Source organism: Malaclemys terrapin, chromosome 9 (genome assembly GCF_027887155.1).
Source record: "Malaclemys terrapin pileata isolate rMalTer1 chromosome 9, rMalTer1.hap1, whole genome shotgun sequence".
Lineage (NCBI taxonomy): Eukaryota > Metazoa > Chordata > Testudines > Emydidae > Malaclemys > Malaclemys terrapin.
This window is the reverse complement of record NC_071513.1, coordinates 9,580,201-9,600,522: the sequence shown is the minus strand read 5'-3', so window position 1 is coordinate 9,600,522 and position 20,322 is coordinate 9,580,201. Positions and strand designations below refer to the sequence as shown.

At 36.7% G+C, this 20,322-nt stretch overlaps 1 protein-coding gene across 2 annotated transcripts in view; it reads right to left on the bottom strand.

Moving 5' to 3' along the window:
• FMR1 (fragile X messenger ribonucleoprotein 1) overlaps positions 1 to 20,322 on the bottom strand; it is a 55,307-nt gene that overhangs the window by 22,527 nt on the left and 12,458 nt on the right. For both annotated transcript variants that reach the window (XM_054039340.1, XM_054039341.1), the window contains exons 2-9: positions 15,537 to 15,589; positions 13,875 to 13,968; positions 11,718 to 11,789; positions 11,270 to 11,418; positions 8,785 to 8,878; positions 8,580 to 8,696; positions 3,485 to 3,655; positions 3,315 to 3,393 (exon numbers count right to left, since the gene is read on the bottom strand). In XM_054039340.1, the coding sequence (XP_053895315.1) occupies positions 3,315 to 3,393; positions 3,485 to 3,655; positions 8,580 to 8,696; positions 8,785 to 8,878; positions 11,270 to 11,418; positions 11,718 to 11,789; positions 13,875 to 13,968; positions 15,537 to 15,589 (829 nt within the window). The remainder of the gene's footprint in view (positions 1 to 3,314; positions 3,394 to 3,484; positions 3,656 to 8,579; positions 8,697 to 8,784; positions 8,879 to 11,269; positions 11,419 to 11,717; positions 11,790 to 13,874; positions 13,969 to 15,536; positions 15,590 to 20,322) is intronic.

Here is a 20,322-nt window from a genome sequence, read left to right as displayed (position 1 = left end):
AATTCAATAACAATACAAAGGACTTGCCAACACTGATCTAACAGTTTATAACCAAGATTTAGTCAATGAGCCATGAACTAAAATGTCTACGTAACCTAAGGTATACATTTTGGTAACCACTCCAAAGTAGCCATATCATCCTATAGGTAAATAGTATTTAATTAAGCAAGTTTAAAATATTTAGATAGGCATATCTGATAAACAAAAAAACTAGGAAAACTAAGAGAACAAAGGAAATTCAATCACAAAATACTAAATTTGTGTAATATGAATATTTAGTCTTAATGCTACATATCTTAGTCAAAGTGAAAGTTCACGCTGTTTTACATTCTCACTTTTCTTGCTTTTGTGGGCTTAATTTAGAAATTTAAAATTGCATACAAATATATTCTGGGGCTGAATGCAAATTTTCTCCTTTTACAGTACTACAAGTTTACCAATGACAAAAGTGGTTAAACAAGCAAAGAGCAAAGCAAATTTGATTTGCTAGGTCTTCAAAATTTCGGTCAGTATTACGTTATTTTTTGATATCAGAGAGGAAGTTCAGATGGCAAGACTGATCAAATCCTCAGAAGCAAGTTTAGTTTTGATATATATGTTTGGCAAGATATTTCTGTCTATAATCAGAAAGTAATTTTTTAAAAGAGCTGGAAAGAACTATTCAGAATTAGTCTTACACAAAAGCTTTATAACCAAAAATGTGTATCTCAAATAGACTGGAGGAATAGAAATTTATCCAAGGAAACAGAAGTTTTAATTTGAGAATACTTAAAGCTAATTAAAAAACAAACAATGGAAAAAATCACTTAATGCTGCTCTTAATAACTAAAATAAGAAACTAAATATCCAAAGGCAGGCTAGTGCTGCGGTTTTATAAAAGTAATTAACAAGTTACCTACTGTTAGCCAGAATATTTAAAATTTTAATTAAAAAAAGATTAATGCAAATGAGATTGTGTGTAACAAACAAAGAAGATGAGAACCTTTATCATAAACCAGCCTAAGAATTTAACTCTGTTTGTTAAATACATTCAACACACGAGTTTTAAAAATAAGGGCAAAAAATATCCAATCCAAGACAATTATTTATTTGTATTGCTGGTCTGATTTTATCCAGCAAGAACAAAGTGATTAAAACCCACTTTTAATCACACAGGACACGGTTCATATCTTACAACATAATGGAAGTTTTGCTAATATTTTCTTAAATTCCTAGATATTAACCAGGGCCAGGTTTTTACGTTACATGCAAGTTATACATCGATTTTTATTTTAATTTGGCCCAAGTATTACTTATAAGTAATGATAATTTTAGGCTGATTTTCATATTTTCCATTTTAATTTGAAAATATTCAGAGAAAGCTTGACACAAGTATTGCTAATTTGTTCTTCTTGACCACGATGATTGCTCTAGGCCCATTACTAGCAAAGCTGAGTCAAAAGCTGCTTTTGAATACTTTAATAATTTATTTCATCTGTTGTAAATGTTAGCAAGTTACCGGTAAACATAATAAATGCATATGAAGAGAGCTACAAAAAAAATCTTATTGGACATTTACAAATTTCCAAACACTGTAAGAAACTAAGTAATTCAAAATGCAACTGCTTATTTCAACAACTAATAAAATGCTAATCTTCCCCCTTCTCTAAAACTTATATATTATTAATCAGTATGAAATATAGACTCGCGTGCTCAAATGGAATCTATGCTTCAGTCTTTAGAATTCATGTAGTCCTTAAGCAGGCAGTGTGTTTTCATATGGACTTAAACTCTTAAGAAATAACAGTTACTATAAAAAACTCATTTTAAAATTGAATTTATAGTCTAAACAAAAGTTACAAAAATATTACTACATATAATTATATTTTAAAAATAATTTAAGTGCTGACAGCAGATTTTAACCGAGACAAAAAATTTAGTTTTCTGTCACGCTATGGGTAAACTAAGTGTGTACTTTGAAAGAGGAAAAAAAAAAAAAAGGAGTGCTAGTGTTCCTCCAAATATTACTTATTTTGGATATATATTAATAGGTACATTAACAAATGTATATTCTTTCTGTGGGATCTAGGTCAAGAAACAAGACATGAAGTAAAAAAGATTGCTCAAATATAAAATGTAGTTTATTTTTAAAATATTTTTATTTTTAAAGTCCTGAACACATGGAGCAGGAATCAATTAAAAATCCAAATTAAATTCAGTCAATCAGTCTACCCCTTCTGCTTATCATCAGTGTGAACTACAGTTGCGAGAAATTCACAGTAACATTTATTCAATCAATTAAACAGATGATTAACATCCTGGTACTTGTCTAAAAGCTCATACAATTCAGACCATGCCGCTTCAGTATTGCTTCCAAAATCTGCTCAACATGCATTGAAGATGTCTGCCTTTACAAAGATTGGTGCACATATGTATCTCCAAAAACATATACACTTGTTATCCGTTATTTAAACTCATTCCAGCTAGCAAGCAAACCTAGATGACATTTTTCTGTTGATTTACAGCCATGGATATTGCTGAATTATTTTCAATAAGCTATTTCTTAACTGGGGGTTGATACATGTTTTAGAGTCTTAACACTTTTTATTGGAAAACTGCTATTGGATGGTATCTGGATCTTTTCCTAGTTCCACTGCTGTCCCTATATAAAAGCTTCACAGGTAAAGGGCAATAGAAAAGATAAATGTAGCAGGAAATTTTGTGAAAAAGCCCGTTAGCTTGTTGTATAGCAGAAGCCATATTTCTCAACATCGTTCAGGAAATTCATGTATATCCTTGACAATATAGAAACCAACCTACTTTTTTCACCTTTTTTCTAGTTGGAAAGCTCCTTTTTGGTTCAGAATACCAAAACAAGTGACAAGGAATATTAAAGTAACTGAATGGGTAATTGTAAACAAAGACTGTCTGCTAAATACAAATCTACAAAAAGGTCTGTTTTCTCTATACAATAGATTTTCACAATTGCAATCAAAAAGTGATTGTGGGAGAGTCATATTCCCTGGTGACTCATTTGATTGTTTAAGTCAAGGTTTCTCAACTTAATTTCTAGTAAACTTATGTACACTGAGGGCAAGTGAATCAGGATTCAGTTTCTTAGCAAAACCAATATATTTTAATAAAACTTTCCACAAGATTCTGTAGGGAGCTGAAAACTTCTATGCAATAAGAGTAACCAAAACCCAATCACAAAACAAAAGAACAAGCATCTCCAAAATGTTAGACTGTCCTCCTTGTATTGTTTCTAAAAGTTAAAACAATTCTCAACTAATGTTTTTCTATCATTTCAGAGCTAAACTCCAAAACTGACATACCTACTAAGTTTCTTGGGACTTGTATAACATCTTCAGCAAATTCAAGGTAGCTTCTTGCCTTTTTCACTGCATCTTGATCCTAAAAAATAGAAAAAAAACATAAAAGGGGTTCAGTGTTTTCCAAGAGCATGTTAGTTTTATTAAATTGTATTATTTGTCTGGAAGCTTACCTCTCCATAAATATGGAATGTGCAGGTGTCTTCATCAAGATCAATAGCAGTCACACCAGGTACTTTTCTGGCTTGTTGAATATTAGCACCATGAGTGCCAATGGCCAGACCCATTAGGTCTTCACGTACCACAAACTGTTCATGAAATCGTGATGCAAGCTGCCTTGAGCTCTAAAGAAAGAATGCATTCCCAGTTAACTTTGATTTTTTTAAAAAGTATAGCAGTTTACATTGATTTACGTAACCAGATACATATCTAGGCTACCTTCCTATTTTCCACATCAGTTAATTTCTGAAGTTCAAGGAGAAACTGCCAAACATGTACAATTAAAAAAAAAAAAAAAAAAACAGACAAACTGACAGAAGCCTTCACCAAATTTTGAGCTAAGAAGGGTAGGGACAGTAATCCCAAAGGTAAGGAGAAGAAGAAAAATTACAGTTAAGTCTTCTTTTCTCCAAAAATACACATCTCTGCATGTATAATAATCCTAAAATAAATCTAGATACTAGTAGTATTAGAAATACTTTTTACCACTATATATATATTTGAAGTTGCCTCATAAATGGTTTGCATCTATCAAATGTGTCACTCAGTGGTAAAAAGTGGAATCTTTTTGCTTAATGTGTCATTTTCAGATCCAGGTAAGAAATCAGATAGTGTGTTTTTACAAGATAGTAAAGTTGAAAGATCCAAAAAAACCAAAACACAGAAAAAGTGCCCTCGTGAAAATCTGAGAAAAAAAATGGTAATTGCTCAAACAGTCCCTAGCTTCAAAGTTACGACCATGACAAAATAAACTGTATGAATACATACTGTCCACAAACAGCAAAAATGAAGAATCAATTTCTATGTAAGACAATGCAAAAATAGATGAGTTTGCAGAAGTGAACAAGAGTTTGACAGATGACAAAAGCCCTAGGGATTTTGGTACAGTAATCATTGGGACTGTCAAGCGATTAAAAAAAATTAATCGCACTGTTAATAGAATACCATTTATTTAAATATTTTTGGATATTTTCTACATTTTCAAATATACGAATTTCAATTACAACACAGAATACAAAGTGTACAGTGCTCACTTGATATTTATTTTTGATTACAAGTGTTTGCACTGTAAAAAGACAAAAGAAATAGTATTTTCAGTTCACCTAATACAAGTATTGTAATGCAATCTTTATCATGAAAGTTGAACTTACAAATATAGAATTATGTACAAAAATACTGCATTCAAAAATAAAACAATGTAAAATTTTAGAGTTTGCAAGTCCAGTCAGTCCTACTTCTTGTTCAGCCAATCACTTGGACAAACAAGTTTGTTTACATTTGCAGGAGATAATGCTGCCCACTTCTTGTTTACGTCACCTGAAAGTGAGAACAGGCATTCTCATGGCACTGTTAGCCAGCGTCACAAGATATTTATGTGCCATATGCTCATGCTTCAACCACCATTCCAGGGGACATGCGTCCATGTTGATGATGGGTTCTGCTCAAAAAACATTCAAAGCAGTGCGGACCAATGCATATTCATTTTCATTATCTAATCAGATGCCAACAGCAGAAGGCTGATTTTCTTTTTTGGTGGTTCAGATTCTGTAGTTTCTGCATTGGAGTGTTACTCTTTTAAGACTTCTGAAAGCACGCTCCCTACGTCGTTCGTCTCAGATTTTGGAAACCACTTCAGATTCTTAAATCTTGGGTACAGTGCTGTAGTTATCTTTACAAATCTCACATTGGTACCTTCTTTGTGTTTTGTCAAATCTTCAGTGAAAGTGTTCTTAAAATGAACAACATGTGCTCAGTCATCATCCGAGACTGTTGTAAGATGAAATATATGGCAGAATGCAGGTAAAACAGAGCAGGGGACATACAGTTCTTCCCCACGCAGTTCAGTCACAAATTTAATTAACACATTTTTTTTTTTTTAAATAAGCGTCATCAGCATGGAAGCATATCTTCTGGAATGGTGGCCAAAGCATGAAGGGGCATACGAATGTTTAGCATATCTGGCACGTAAATATCTTGCAATGCTGGCTACGAAAGTGCCATGCAAATGCCTGATCTCACTTTCTGGTGACATTGTAAATAAGAAGAGAGCAGCATTCTCTCCTGTAAATGTAAACAAACTTGTTTGTCTTAGCGATTGGCCGAAGAAGTAGGACTGAGTGGACTTGTAGCCTCTGAAATTTTACACTGTTTTGTTTTTGAGTGCAGTTATGTAACAAACAAAAAAAAACCCTAAATTTTTAAGTTGCACTTTCAGGACAAAGATTGCTGTGCAGTACTTGCATGAGGTGAACTGAAAATTACTATTTCTTCTCTATCATTTTTACAGTGCAAATATTTGTAATTAAAATATACATTCTGATTTCAATTACAACACAGAATACAAGATAAATATGCAAGTGTAGAAAAACATCCAAAATATTTAATTAATTTCAATTGGTAGTCTCTTGTTTAACAGTGCAATTAAAATTGCAATTAATTTTTTTTAGTTAATCGCGTGAGTTAACTGTGATTAATCGACAGCCCTAGTAATCACCCCTAGCACTTCCACAAATAAAGAAAGTCCAAACTCAGAGTAAAGAGCTGAGTGGTGCAATAGAGAATGTGAATAGCTTTATTCTGACAATCATGTACCATTAACAAGATAAAATGTGCACCCTGTCTCAGCAGGGCAGTAATAATGATTCTGTAGGCCAAATTGGGCCTTCAGTTACACCTGTGCAGTGCAAGTGTCTTCAGTTAACTACTGTTACATCTTTGCAGGTCCCATTAGTTTTAAATGCAGCTATACAGGCGTAACTATTGGCATAAAATGGTCTGTAGATTTTTATTTTTTTAACTGGAGATTTTGCAGAAAGAAAAACTAAAAATCAACTTTCAGATCTGAAGGCAAGTTTGCAGAACTGGGACTCAGGAAAACACAATTTCTACTGATAGTAAATTGGCTTTTTGATCTCTTGCGGTTCACTGAATTAGTCATATTAGCATATGATGGATCTTTAAGACAAATACAAAACAAATGAAACAATTCTTCTTCTTTATACATCACAGTTTATTTTGAGTTACTACCATGTTAATGGAAGTGTACATGATAAGTAGCAATCCACAATACAAAACAAAAATACATTTCCATGATAAAACTGTTTTAAGTAAGCACTGCCAAGAGATAGGATATTTATACTGGCCAAAAAAAAAAAAAAAATATGCATGGACGAAGGTACATTCTGGTCACTTTAAATCATTTAAGCCATTTTAAAAAATAAACTGTTGATAGATATCACAGCCAAGTTTCATCCCACTATACTACAACTATAGATTTATCCCACTATTATAGTGGATTCTCAACTGTTTTCCACCCAGGACCCCAAATCCATTCATGGTTTCTTGTCAGGATTCACTGAAATTCGCCAATCCTTTGTGGTTGCAAAGAGCTTCAGAACTGAAGTAACAGCATGAGCCAATGGCTGGTTTTGAGTGGAAGCTAAAAGATGACAGTGATAGCTGGTGTGTGTAAGGAGGAGGGAGAATTAAGTTTAGGAATGAAGTGTTTCTGCTTCCTACCAATACAGTTATTAGCTCTGGGGAAGTAACACTTCAAGAGGCTGTGTTCTGAAGCACCACTTCCCCAGCACCTCACATTGCATGGGCAGGGGACAGAGAAAAAGAATGGAGCAGTGGGGCTGTAGTTGGCGTCAGGAAAGGTCAGCAGGACAGTGGGAGTTGAGTTGCTCTTTTCCTAACTCATGGCTTGGTGCTAGTGCTGTCAAAATTGTACTACTCTTAGGGCTGGTCTACACTGGGGGAGGGAAATCGATCTAAGATACGCAACTTCAGCTACGCGAATAGCGTAGCTGAAGTCGAAGTATCTAAGATCGAATTACCTGGGGTCCACACAGCACAGGATCGACGGCCGCGGCTTCCCCGTTGGCTGCGCTACCGCCGCTCGCTTTGGTGGAGTTCCGGAGTCGACGGTGAGCGCGTTCGGGGATCGATATATCGCGTCTTAATGAGACGCGATATATCGATCCCGGATAAATCGATTGCTACCCGCCGATATGGTAGTGAAAACGTACCCTTAGTTTCTCAACCTGTGGGATGTAACCCAACAGGAACATTCATGTAATTCACTTGTCAGTTGAATTCGGTGAGTTGTGAAGTCCTGCACTATAATATGTTTCATGAGTTTCTTCTCACTTTAAGCTAAAATGAGAAATTAAAACCTCTGAAAATATAGGCTCCAATACAATAGAACAGAGGTGCCATTTGCCAATATGAAATTTTAAATAGTAATAATGATCATGATAACAAATAAGTTCTTGTCAGTTCTCAAAATTCTTTACAAATGTGGGTATGAGCTTTGATTTACACTTAGGAAAGTAAGAAAATTTACTTTACAGCGAAATAAGTATTTGCTTGCCCACTCTTTTCCCATGTACAAACACAAGTAAGCTTCCAGACACTCAAAACATTCTTAAATCATAATATAGTATGTCATATATTTGTTGTATGATGATTTGTGAATGGTGTATCTACTGACTAAAAATACTATACCCTTTGCTCTGCCAACATCATCAGTCTCACCTTCCTTCATTTTCTTCTCCAATTCATTGTTGTGCTCTCTTTTATGCCACACTCTAAAGCCCTTCATATTCCAGAGTTCCTGGCTCCCACCCTCAACATTTTAAAACCCCATGTGGAAACCTGTTTTTTCTCTGAGGGCTTCAAACACTAACCCACATCAATGCCATGCTATAGCCACTCCCATCTGTATTTAAAAACAAACATTCTAAATTATCACAAATCTCTGGATTCCCCAGAATAGTGTTCTCAAATCTTGGCATTTTAGGGTCCAATGCTATGAAGCAATTATTCACTCCTACACATACCCCTGCTGACTCCAGTGGGACTGGATACCAGATTAGACCCTTAAATTGTAATCCCTCTGTCAGGGACTACATCTCTATCTGCACTGAGAATACTGGTAGTACTTAATTATACCACCACCCAGGTAAAAAACTCCTGCCAGTTATAAATGCACAAGTGTTTTCAGTACAGTATTCGGGTTATCTGACGGAGAAACAGATAACATACCTCTAGCTGTTTACTAGCTTCTTCATTCCTCAATATCAGAGATAACTTGGTGCGAAGACTTCGAAAGTGCATATCAATCAGCATATTTGCTCGCTTTGTTGTTACTTCATTGATGGACTACGTTATTGATAAAAAAACAAAATAGTTGATTAATCCACTGTTCAAACAAACCCTTACAATAGGTAGTTAGGGAAATAGTACTTACCAAAATGATAAGCTGATAGTTTTCAGAATCATATATTACAGAAAATGCTCCAACTGCCTTTTTGAAGTCTTTATGTGCAGACTCTTTGGCACACCTAAGAATAAAAATGTTACATATTTACAGAATGTTTATTTGATGCATTTGTGGCTCAACCATAAAACGTATCATCTTTCAAACTATTAATGGTAAAATATTTTCTTTGTAGAACACAAGGGTAGTTCTGTAGGAATGCTAAGTTAATATCTGAAAACTATCATTCTACTGGCATGAGTAGATATGGCAACCAGAGTTAGCATCTTTATAGGAAAGATGTAAATAAAAAGCTAGTTCAAATCTGCTGTGTGAAGAATCTAAACTTAAAGATACTCCTTTCTTCTGTAAAGGATGTAGACAATCTTTGGGGGAGGGGAGGTGGGAAACAAGGGGGAAGGCAAAACTTCCTTCCAAATTCAAATATAGAAAATAGTAAAAGGAGATATTCCACTTGTCTTTCCAGACGTGCATGTATGTGTAATTTATGAAGATGCGAAGCAAGATTAAAAGATTAGTATTCCTCGTATTTTTTGGTCTTCACAAGTGTGGGTATGTGCACACTAAACTTGTTTAAAGGATAATATATTTCTATTAAATGAACATTACTGATAATTGATGGTAGAAATATAATTGATTATTTAAAGAAAAAATTAAGGAACTATTATTAATTCTATCGGGTATAGTAGATTTAAGACTACACACTTTGGATCCAATTCAGTCACATATCAATAAAGGCTTCCAACACAATGACTCATGACAACCATCAGAAAGTGTCATTAGAACCTTGAAATGTACGTCATTTCTTTGGTCTTATGTAAAATATATTTTTCTTCTGCATTTCTGAATGTTAAGTTTTGTCATTTACATTTTAATTATATCTGGCTACATGTCCATATTTCTGTGATAACCACCACATTTAATTTTGAACAATTTATCACTTGGGAAGAGGAGGATAGTTTTCACTAGATTCCTCTCACCACCTACTGTATTGATATAAGCAAACGCTGAATTCTTCATCAAGTGATTCAGGAGGGTTCTCTTCATAAAATAATCTAAGATAAGTGGTGGTATCTTATATAAATAATGGTTGAATAGTAAGATTTTTTTTCACCCATTTTTCCCATAACCAAGCTTTATAGTCTTAGCTTTGTACTTCAGAAAAATATTTGCTAAACTTTATCTAAACTATATTAAATACAGTTATTCTGCATTTGATTGACCAGTTGAATTTTCAATTAAATTTAATAAAACAGAGAGCTTCAAGTAAGGAACTATTTCAGTAGACGCGCTCAGGTTAAAATGTTTCACCAGAAATCTGAGATGAAATTATTTCCATGTAATTCATTGTAGCTCATATGTTGTTCCTGCACATGATAGATTCATCTAACACTGCTTTCAAAAAGTGAAATGATGAGCTTTTTAGAAGAAAAAACATTAAGATCTTATCTTTTTAAAAGACTTGTTTAATCTTAAATACTTAAAATAAATAAATAAAGACCCTGAGCTGTCTTTTTTTTAAATGTATCTGTTAGGACCGAGGATTTAGGATTCTATATTTTGCTGCCAGAATTGATGATACAACAAATGAAAGCACTGTAAATGCATCCAGTTCTCTACTCAATAAAATGGGTGGCAGCAAGGTGCATAGGAGTTCACTAAGTGGACTACAGAATATTCCACTAAGCTTATAATTTTGAAGTTTCGAGAGTCTTATGCAATAGAATAGCTTCTTTCTATAAGACCCCTTCTCCAGTTCTGTTTTGGGTTATTTTTTAAAGCTATAAAGGGAAGTCAGAGTTTCAACCAAGGTTTCTGAACTACATTCTCTGGAATTCTCAGGTAATTTCATGTCAGTATTCTACAAGTCTCACAATTAGTTGTTCTTATTTCAAGCCAGTAGATAGTTTCTGCCATTACTGATTACTATTCAATTATTTCATCCATATATTCACCATTAAAATAACCTACCCTTAATATGCAACACGGCATTTTCCTCAGCCATTAAACATGTATTTATATAGACACTTGTCATATACAGTTGCTTATCAAGTTCAAAAAAGTATTTTCATGTAATTTTCAAATAACTTGATAAGATACATTCAATTCTTACCAAATTCATTTTTTCCCCTATTCATATCAGAAAACAGTAGAACAATGAAACAAAAATCAACACAAAATCTGTCTGGTTCTATACTGGTTCAAGACAATGAAAACCCAAAAGAAAAAAAATTCCTTATTTCTGCAGGCTTGCAGTACCACTTCAGACATTAATTCCTGAAATGGGTCCAAACTGTTACATTGTTAATGTCTACATTTTCTGCACTTTCATCTGATAATGTAGAAAAATCTCATTTAAACTATTAATGACAATTTTCAATTCCCTCTTCTCTGAGTTCTCATATTCAAGCAAAATTTCAAAATAAATTACGTATACAAACAGATTTGTACTTACATTTGCCTTAAATCTTCTGGCACTTCCAGTTTGATCTTGTGAAAAGTATCTTTTGTTGCAGGTTTGTTGGGATTCACAGATCTTAAACGCTCAATTGTGACAATTTCATTGTATGTAGCATCACAGGCTGCATATTCTATTACATAAAACTGATATAAAAAATAATAAAATCATCCAAGCTACATGTTTAATGACAAGAACAAGAATTGTGCTATGACTGCATTGAGTGTGAAGTATTCATTAATTGTGCAAATAAACTCTGCACTTTTTTAGTTTTAGGTAAAAAGACACTCCTAAATCAAACTTCCTACTAATGGGATAGCCTACATAGTTACTTAAGAATAAATTTAAAGAGAGAAACAAACAACTTCAAATCTGATGTCCAGACAGTTGCAAAAGAAAAGAGAAATACAAGAAAATTGAAGTGTGTATGTATATATATTCCTACCTCACCCTTTATCATTCTCACTTTAGCCAGCCACCAGCAACATGGTTCTTTTTCATTTGCTCTGGAATAAACCTAAACAAAAACGTATAATGTACAACACTGAAGGATGAGAACTGTTAAAGAAACTTGTGTAGAATTTGCATAAAGCACATCACAAGTCATGACTGATATTACCACTAAATCTGTCTCTGCTATGCAAGAACTTTTCAAACCAGTAAATTATATAGGATCCATAAAATGTAAACAAAGTGCCTAGTTCAAACACCACAGCAAATATAAAATTATAGCCTATATGAATCTGCAAAAGTCAGGACAATCCTGAATTACTCAAAAAAAACAAAGGAATTCAGACTTATACGCCAGCTAATATTTCATTTTCATCTATAACTCTTCTAATTACGTGCAGGTACTGTACGGGTCATGCCAGTGCACAATATTATAGTCAGCATTGACATATTGAACCTTTCTCATAACATCAATAAAGGCAGGTTTATACTAAAAAGTTTTGCCAGCATAGCAATGTCAAATAGGGATGTGATGATTTTATGTTATCGTTTTTTATACATCATAGCTATGTGGCAAAAGCCCTAGTGCAGACAGTTTTATCAGCAAAGAAGTGGTTTTGCTGGCATAGTTTATTTTGCTCACTGAACCAGAATAAGCTATATTGCCATATCAGCAAAACTTTTAAATTTAGACAACATTTAAGAAAGGAGTAAGAAGTTTAAACTTGTAAAATAAGGAAGTCGGATGGGTAATATTAGAGTGACCTTAATTTTTGTATATTATGTTTTCTAAATTGTAATTCTGTAAGACTGAAAGAAGAAGTAGTAGTATGTTTAATCAGCCAACTGTTAACTCTGGCTTCAAAACACGAATTGGAGTCAGGTACCCAACTTCTATTGATTGTTGCTCTTTGTGCCTTTGAAAATTCCCCCGCTCAATAATACCATGCTATAACCCAATGGTTCTCAAACTGTGGGTTGGGACCCCAAAGTGGGTTGCGATCCCATTTTAATGGGGTCACCGAGGCCAGCATTAGACTTGAAGGGGCCCAGGACTGAAGCCAAAGCCCGAGGCCCACCGCCCAGGACTGAAGCCGAAGCCAGAGTACTCCAGCCTTCCCTCCCTCAACTCAGGGCGGTGGGGCTCGGGCTCCCTCTGCCCTCCCCACACTCTGGGCAGCGGGGCTCTAGCTCCCCCATACACACTTGGGGCAGCAGGGCTCGGGCTCCAGCCCCCACCACCCATCCGAGGTCATGTAGTAATTTTTGTTTTCAGAAAAAGGTGCAATGGAGTTTGAGAATCGCTGCATAATCTATCACATTACTGCCAACATCCTGTACAAAAACAAGTTTTAATTTGCATACAATTACATGAATTTGAACAAAATACTGCCCAATTGTGCAAATGGCTCCAGTTTCCCCATAAACCCTGAAATGAATAGTTCTGTGCCCCTTCAGCAACAGATCTGTCTATCCCCAGCTGTACGTCAATGATGCAATCCAAGAGCTGACCCTGGGTCAATTAAATGTGTGCTTCCCAGCTCCACATCAATTAATTCTCACTCTGTCAGTCACACAATTATTTCTGGGGCCGCCACCCAAAAATCAACTCCGTATTCCCAGTCAATCAACTGGGGAAGTGAGGAAGACAGCTAAATCACAAGCAGATGGGTTTCCCCCAGAGATCTATAGGAAGGTCTGAAAACCCATCAAGTTGGCAGGTCTGTTATCAATGGGCACCGAGGGTATTTTTTAGTACATATTACAAAGTTGCTTATTTATCTTGAGGTTTTACTTTATATGTATAGGCCCGGTCTATACTACAGCTGAAACAGTTCTGGCTAACATGATTCAAACCCAAGCACATACTAACACACACACTTTTCTTCATCAATGAAGACATGAGGATCTAATTTACAGCACTGTTTGTAAGCCAATTGCTATCATTACCATGGAGGTCAGGGAAATAACTATAGCATACAAATCCCTCAAGTGTCACGGATGTGGTTTACAACTGTCAAAAGAAGCTCTTAAGTAGACTCAACATTATCTTCTCTACCGTTTGATATCAATCAGATGGCATAGTGTTGTACTTATTCCCAGTTACTTAGCGGATATTCTAAAAAGGTACTATTATGTTTTAAATACATACCTCTACTTCATCACTTTCATTTATATCTTTATTATAGCCTGCAGGTGGTGGAAACCTCACATCATGGAATGGAATTTGTCTCTCTGGCTGCCAGCTGAAAACAAAAATACAGTGATAGACTGGCCCAGGTACTTTCACTTTCTTTTTAAAAGGATGACCACAAGTGTTTTCTACCTGTAAAATTCACATCTTTACTTTCCATACATTTTCACACAAAAACCATCATGAAATTTAAACTAACAGAATCTACTATAGAAATGTTGCAGAAAACAGTTTTTAAAATGTAGTTAAGCATCTTAAAACTAATAGAAGTATTAAAAGTGTATCAGGGACCTTCTTGAAGTCTGGAGGCAGCAGAAAAATCTTTTGGTTTCCTTACCACAAAATAATTCCTCCCAAAAATCAGTATTTTGCTTACAATACTGTCAAACACCTAGAAGTTCTATTTTTATACTAAACAAATTCCAAATTCTTCTATTTTTCTATTGAAAAAATAACACAAACTTTACTGAGTAGAACATATCAATAACACTGACCATTTAAAGGTGTGCAGTAAAGTATTGAAGATTTCATCAACTTAAGAAATATGTGCTGTATGCATGTTATAACCAGGCTAACATGGATATTCAAGCACAATAGCTTAAAGAAAAAGACAGCTTGAAAATCTAGCTCATTTTTAAAAAAAGTTAAGTTTCAGATTTTATAACTTATTTTAGTTTAACAATCACATTTTTCTTTATCTTTAAAAAATGTGTTTTTCACTTCCCTGTTGCCATTTGAAAGAACCAAACAAATTAATAGGGGAAGTTGAATGACTTTATAGGAGAAATAGTAAAATTGACTATACACAGAGTATTGAACAAAGTAATAACAGAAGAAGAATTCTCTCTAATTTCAGTTAACAGTGATAGTATGAAGAACGAGGAGTATGTAAATTCTTTTTTCAGACATAAGTATAACAAGTTAAAAGCATCCCTTCAAAATGCTCTCTTTCCTCGGATTTTATAACACCCGTAGTTTTAACAGACGCTAGCAAGGAATGTCCAAGCATACACTTCGTGATGTCACCTCAACCACAAATATATGCTGGAGAAGGTTTATAGAGGTGTACATTATTTTCCTCCATTAAAAAAAAACCACAGATATATAAATACAGAATATTACAAAGATTTTCTCTTTTATATGCCTCTAATGGCATGTATTCTTAAAAAAATGGAAAGGGGTGGCTAGTACATGGATTTCTTGCAAGGAGGCTGCCATAGGCCTCAGTGTTGATGCTGCTACATTTTAAAATCAACTCAGAATAACTTCTGTAATAATTTGGTGAGTCTAACATCTCCATTAACAAGAGATACTGGTTGAACTCATGGAACTGCTTTTGAGCCATCCAGACACAATACATAATATTAGTAATGCAATGTTTACCTTTGCCTTTAACAAAACAAACTTATTTTATTACATCTTTCCTAGGTAAAATTTTTAAATAAAATACTATTGTTTTTATTGTGAAGAGCAATAGCATAAGCGTTCAGATTTTAAATGTTTTACATTTTTTTTACCCATACCGAAAAAAAGCACTATTTATGTATTACTAAGTTAGACACATTAAATAAACACAGTATTAGATTTAAACATTGTGAAAAACATCAACAGTACACTTACTTGTTTTCAAATGCAACTGTTATTGAATCTTCATGTACATCCTTTACAAATGCCTGTATGAAAAAAATAGTACAATTATGGATAGCGCCTATATTTTAAAAATATTGCCATCTTAAAACTTCTTTTTTCCACTGACACCACTGAAACATAAAAAATTAAGTCTGTTTTAAAATCAGCTGCTCTCTCTAATTTTGCAGTATTTTCCTAGAAGATGGCAATATAGAGACAAAGTTGCTGACATCTTTGTACTCCCCTGGTTTATGGGCACCACACAGTACATTGATATGCTTATGCAGTACTCAAATCATACATGCACTATTTTCTTTTCACATCTTAAAAGGAACAGCGTGTAATACAAACAGAATGTATGAATGTTAAACGCATTATGTTATGTTGCGTTAATAAGGTTTGCCTAAAATTCTACATTTCCTGTAGTTCTGACTGTACAACTGTGGTGTAAATCAAAAGTCCCAACAAATTTTTATTCCCTACCCCCATATCCCAGTACTAAGCTCTCTCAGCTCCCTCCCCATCTCTCTTTTCACCCCAAAACAAATTCCAGTAACACCAACAAGACCCAGTTATACTCAATTCACCCAAGCTTTAGCCAGATTCCCTTCAATCCTATTGCCTGGCGCTCAGCAACTGCCTTTCAAATTAATTCAAGTGGGACATCCTTCCCTCCATTTCCTCCCAAGGTGGTGGCTCTGTACATTTTTCATCCCTAAGATTCTCCTTTGGTATAAGAAGGAAAAGACTTTAGTGGGCCTACTGAACTGTGACTCAGGAAATCTGGATTCTATTCCCATCTCCACCACCAGCCTGCTGGGTGACCATGGGAAAGTATCTCTGCCTTTCCGTGCTTCACAGTGTTTCCGTGTCCCCATCTGTAAAATTATGATATTGATACTCATCACTTTTGTAAAGCACTTTAAAGATGTACTGATGAAAAGTGTTATATAAAAAGTTAGATAGTATTATTCAGAGCCTCCAGATAATCGTGGTTATGTGGAAGGGAGAGGGGTAGAAATTTTGAAATTTCTTCCACTAACTAAATGCTTACAAAAGAACTTTTGCAAGTGTCTAAAATAGAAATAAATAAACGTAATTGTGTCAAAAAACTATGATAATTGATAGGTTTTCTGCTTGCATGTGTCCATATAAGAAGTTGATTCATGTGTGTATTCAGGAGCGTAGATGGGGAAAAGGGACATGAATGAAAGGACTATGCTAGTTTGTTCTACTAGAAGTGAAGGTATTTTTAGCACATCCGTAAAATGAAAATAAACTAGATCATTGACAGCGTTAACGATTATTTACACCAAATATGTGGAATATTTAACCTTCCCCCAATTTTGAGACTTCTAGTGAAATGAGGGGACACTTTTATACTTCAGATTCCATAGTAACTTCACTTTTCTTCCAATATTTGTCTTTTAGAAAATACTCCTGTCATAACTATAAAGGGAAGGGTAATAGCTGTCCTGTGTACAGTACTATAAATCCCTCCTGGCCAGAGACTCCAAAATCCTTTTCCCTGTAAAGGGTTAAGAAGCTCAGGTAACCTGGCTGGCATCTGACCTAAAGGACCAATAAGGGGACAAGATACTTTCAAATCTTGGGGGGGGAAGGCTTTTGTTTGTGTTCTTTGTTTGGGAGTGTGTTCGTTCTCGGGGACTGAGAGGGACCAGACATCAATCCAGGTTCTCCACATCTTTCTAAGCAAGTCTCTCCTATTTCAAACTTGTAAGTAAATAGCCAGGCAAGGCGTGTTAGTTTTCCTTTGTTTTCTCAACTTGTAAATGTACCTTTTACTAGAGTGTTTCTCTTTGTTTGCTGTACTTTGAACCTGAGACTAGAGGGGAGTCCTCTGAGCTCTTTAAGTTTGATTACCCTGTAAGGTTGATTTCCATACTGATTTTACAGAGATGATTTTTACCTTTTTCTTTAATTAAAAACCTTCTTTTTAAGAACCTGATTGATTTTTTCCTTGTTTTAGATCCAAAGGGGTTTTGGATCTTGATTCACCAGGAGTTGGTGGGAGGAAGGAGGGGAATGGTTAATTTCCCCTTGTTTTAAATCCAAGGGGTTGGATTTGTTTTCACCAGGGATTTGGTGAAGGTTTTTCAAGGTTTCCCAGGGAGGGAATCCATTGAAAATGGTGGCAGCCGAACCAGAGCTAAGCTGGTAATTAAGCTTAGAAGTTTTTATGCAGGCCCCTACATTTGTACCCTAAAGTTCAAAGTGGGGATCTCAGTCCTGACATGGTGAATAGCGGTGGGATCATTTTAAACCCAAAAGCCAGTGAGATTTTTTTTTTCCTTCTAGCTGCTTGGAAAGCCGAGCTGGAAGTAGATAGATGCATATCTTATCTCTCCTTGCCTGAAGGCAGAGGTGTTAAGTTTTTTTTTACAGGTCCTTTGTTAAGAGAAGGGTTCAATTAGCAAATGACTGGTAAAAGGTATTTACAAACTGAATTGTTTTTTTTTTTTTCTTTTTACATCCTCGGGAGTAGCTAGTTAGAAAGTTACTGTTAACTCTGCAGCAGCCAGAGCTGAGAGCTTCCCAGTTTGTCAACTGCAAAGGGGGTTACCCAGCACAAGAAAACAGGAAAATGACTACCAAAGAAGTAGCTAACAAAATAGAACTGGCCAAACTAGAAGCAGAAAAAAATGAAAGAAAACATCAGAGACTGCTTCAATTAACAAAACTCGAGACAGAGCAGAGAGAAAGAAGAAAAAGCCAAAGAGGAGGCCCACAAGAGAGAGATGGAGCTGAAAGAAAAAGAGATGGAGGAGAGAGAAAAAGAAAGGAAGCATGAACTGGAAGTAGCAAAGGCTAAGCAGGATGCACCAGCCAATGCTAACAACCCCCCTCCAGGTACCACTTCCCATCCCAGGAAATTCCCCACCTACAAGGCAGGCGATGATACTGAGGCCTTCTTAGAAAATTTTGAAAGGGCCTGCCTTGGATACAGCATCGCTACAGACCAGTACATGGTAGAGCTGAGGCCGCAGCTCAGTGGACCCTTAGCAGAGGTGGCGGCTGAAATGCCTAAGGAACACATGAACAGTTATGAACTTTTTAAAAACAAGGCCAGACTCAGAATGGGGCTAACACCCGAGCATGCCCATCGGCGGTTCAGAGCCCTAAAGTGGAAACCGGATGTGTCATTTACCCGTCATGCCTACCACATTGACAAAAATTGTGATGCCTGGGTATCAGGAGCAAATGTTAAATCTCTGGAAGATCTGCTTTCCCTAGTAAAAATGGAGCAGTTTTTAGAGGGTGTTCCTGAGGAAATAGAAAGGTACATCCTAGATGGGAAGCCCAAAACTGTAACTGAGGCGGGGGAGATTGGAGCCCAATGGGTGGAGGTGGCAGAAAAGAAAAAAACTAGTAGCAGTTGGAGCGAATATCAGAAGGGGCAAGCCGAAACAAAACCTTACCACCAGGGACAACCCAAGGCCCCACCCACATCCCAAGGGAAACCCCAGACGCCTTCTCACCCCACCACACCAGTCTCCACCAACCAACCTCGTCCCGGTGATACCTTAGCAGGGCGATGTTTTAAATGTAATGGACTGGGACATATAAAGGCTCACTGCCCCAAGAACCCCAACCGATTACAGTTCATTACACCCCAATCACACCAAAGATCCCCAAACCCAGATGCCTCTCTCATACCCTCGGAGCGAAGGGAAACCTTGAGAGTGGGCGGAAGGAAGGTTACCGCTTGGAGGGACACTGGGGCTCAAGTGTCAACTATCCACCAATCCCTAGTGGACCCCAAACTCATCAACCCAGAGGCTACAGTGACAATTCAACCCTTCGTGTCACAATCTGTAACCTTGCCTACAGCCACGTTGCATGTCCAGTACAAGGGCTGGTCAGGAATGTGGACTTTTGCAGTCTATGACAATTATCCCATTCCCATGCTGCTGGGGGAAGATTTGGCCAACCATGTGAAGGTAGCCAAGAGGGTGGGAATAGTCACCCGCAGCCAGGCTAAGCAAGCTTTCACCCCCATCCCTGTTCCTGAGCCGTCCACCAGGGCCCCGTCTGTGTTACCGGAGACCCAGACAAAGGTGGTGGAACTGGATCCTCTGCCAACGACTGCAACAGCCGTAGTGGATCCAATCCCAGAGACCCAGCCAAAGCCAGTCCCAGAACCGGAACTGGCAACGCAACCAGCACCAGAACCATTGCCAGCCCTGAGTCCAGCGCTTGCAAACCCGTCTACAACTCCAATGCCAGAGGGCACCAGCAAGCCTGAACTGGCAGAAGCAGCAGATAACCCTACCCAAGAGGCTCAGCCAGAGCCTGAGTTACCACATAGTGCAGCAGCGGACAGCGGTTCACAGTCAATGGAAACAGCCCCAGCACCTGCATCACTTCCAGAGGGACCAAGCCCCAGTCCACAGTCCAAGGAGGAACTGATGTCTCCAGCATCAAGGGAACAGTTCCAGGCCGAGCAGGAAGCAGATGACAGCCTTCAAAAAGCTTGGGCGGCGGCGCGGAGCACCCCACCGCCTCTCAGCTCTTCTAACCGATCCCGGTTTGTTGTAGAACAAGGACTTTTATACAAGGAGACTCTTTCTGGTGGGCACCAGGAAGACTGGCATCCTCAAAGGCAGTTGGTAGTTCCCACTAAGTATCGGGTAAAGCTCTTGAGCTTAGCCCATGATCATCCCAGTGGCCATTCTGGGGTGAACAGAACCAAAGACCGGTTGGGGAAGTCCTTCCACTGGGAGGGAATGGGCAAGGACGTTGCTAATTATGTCCG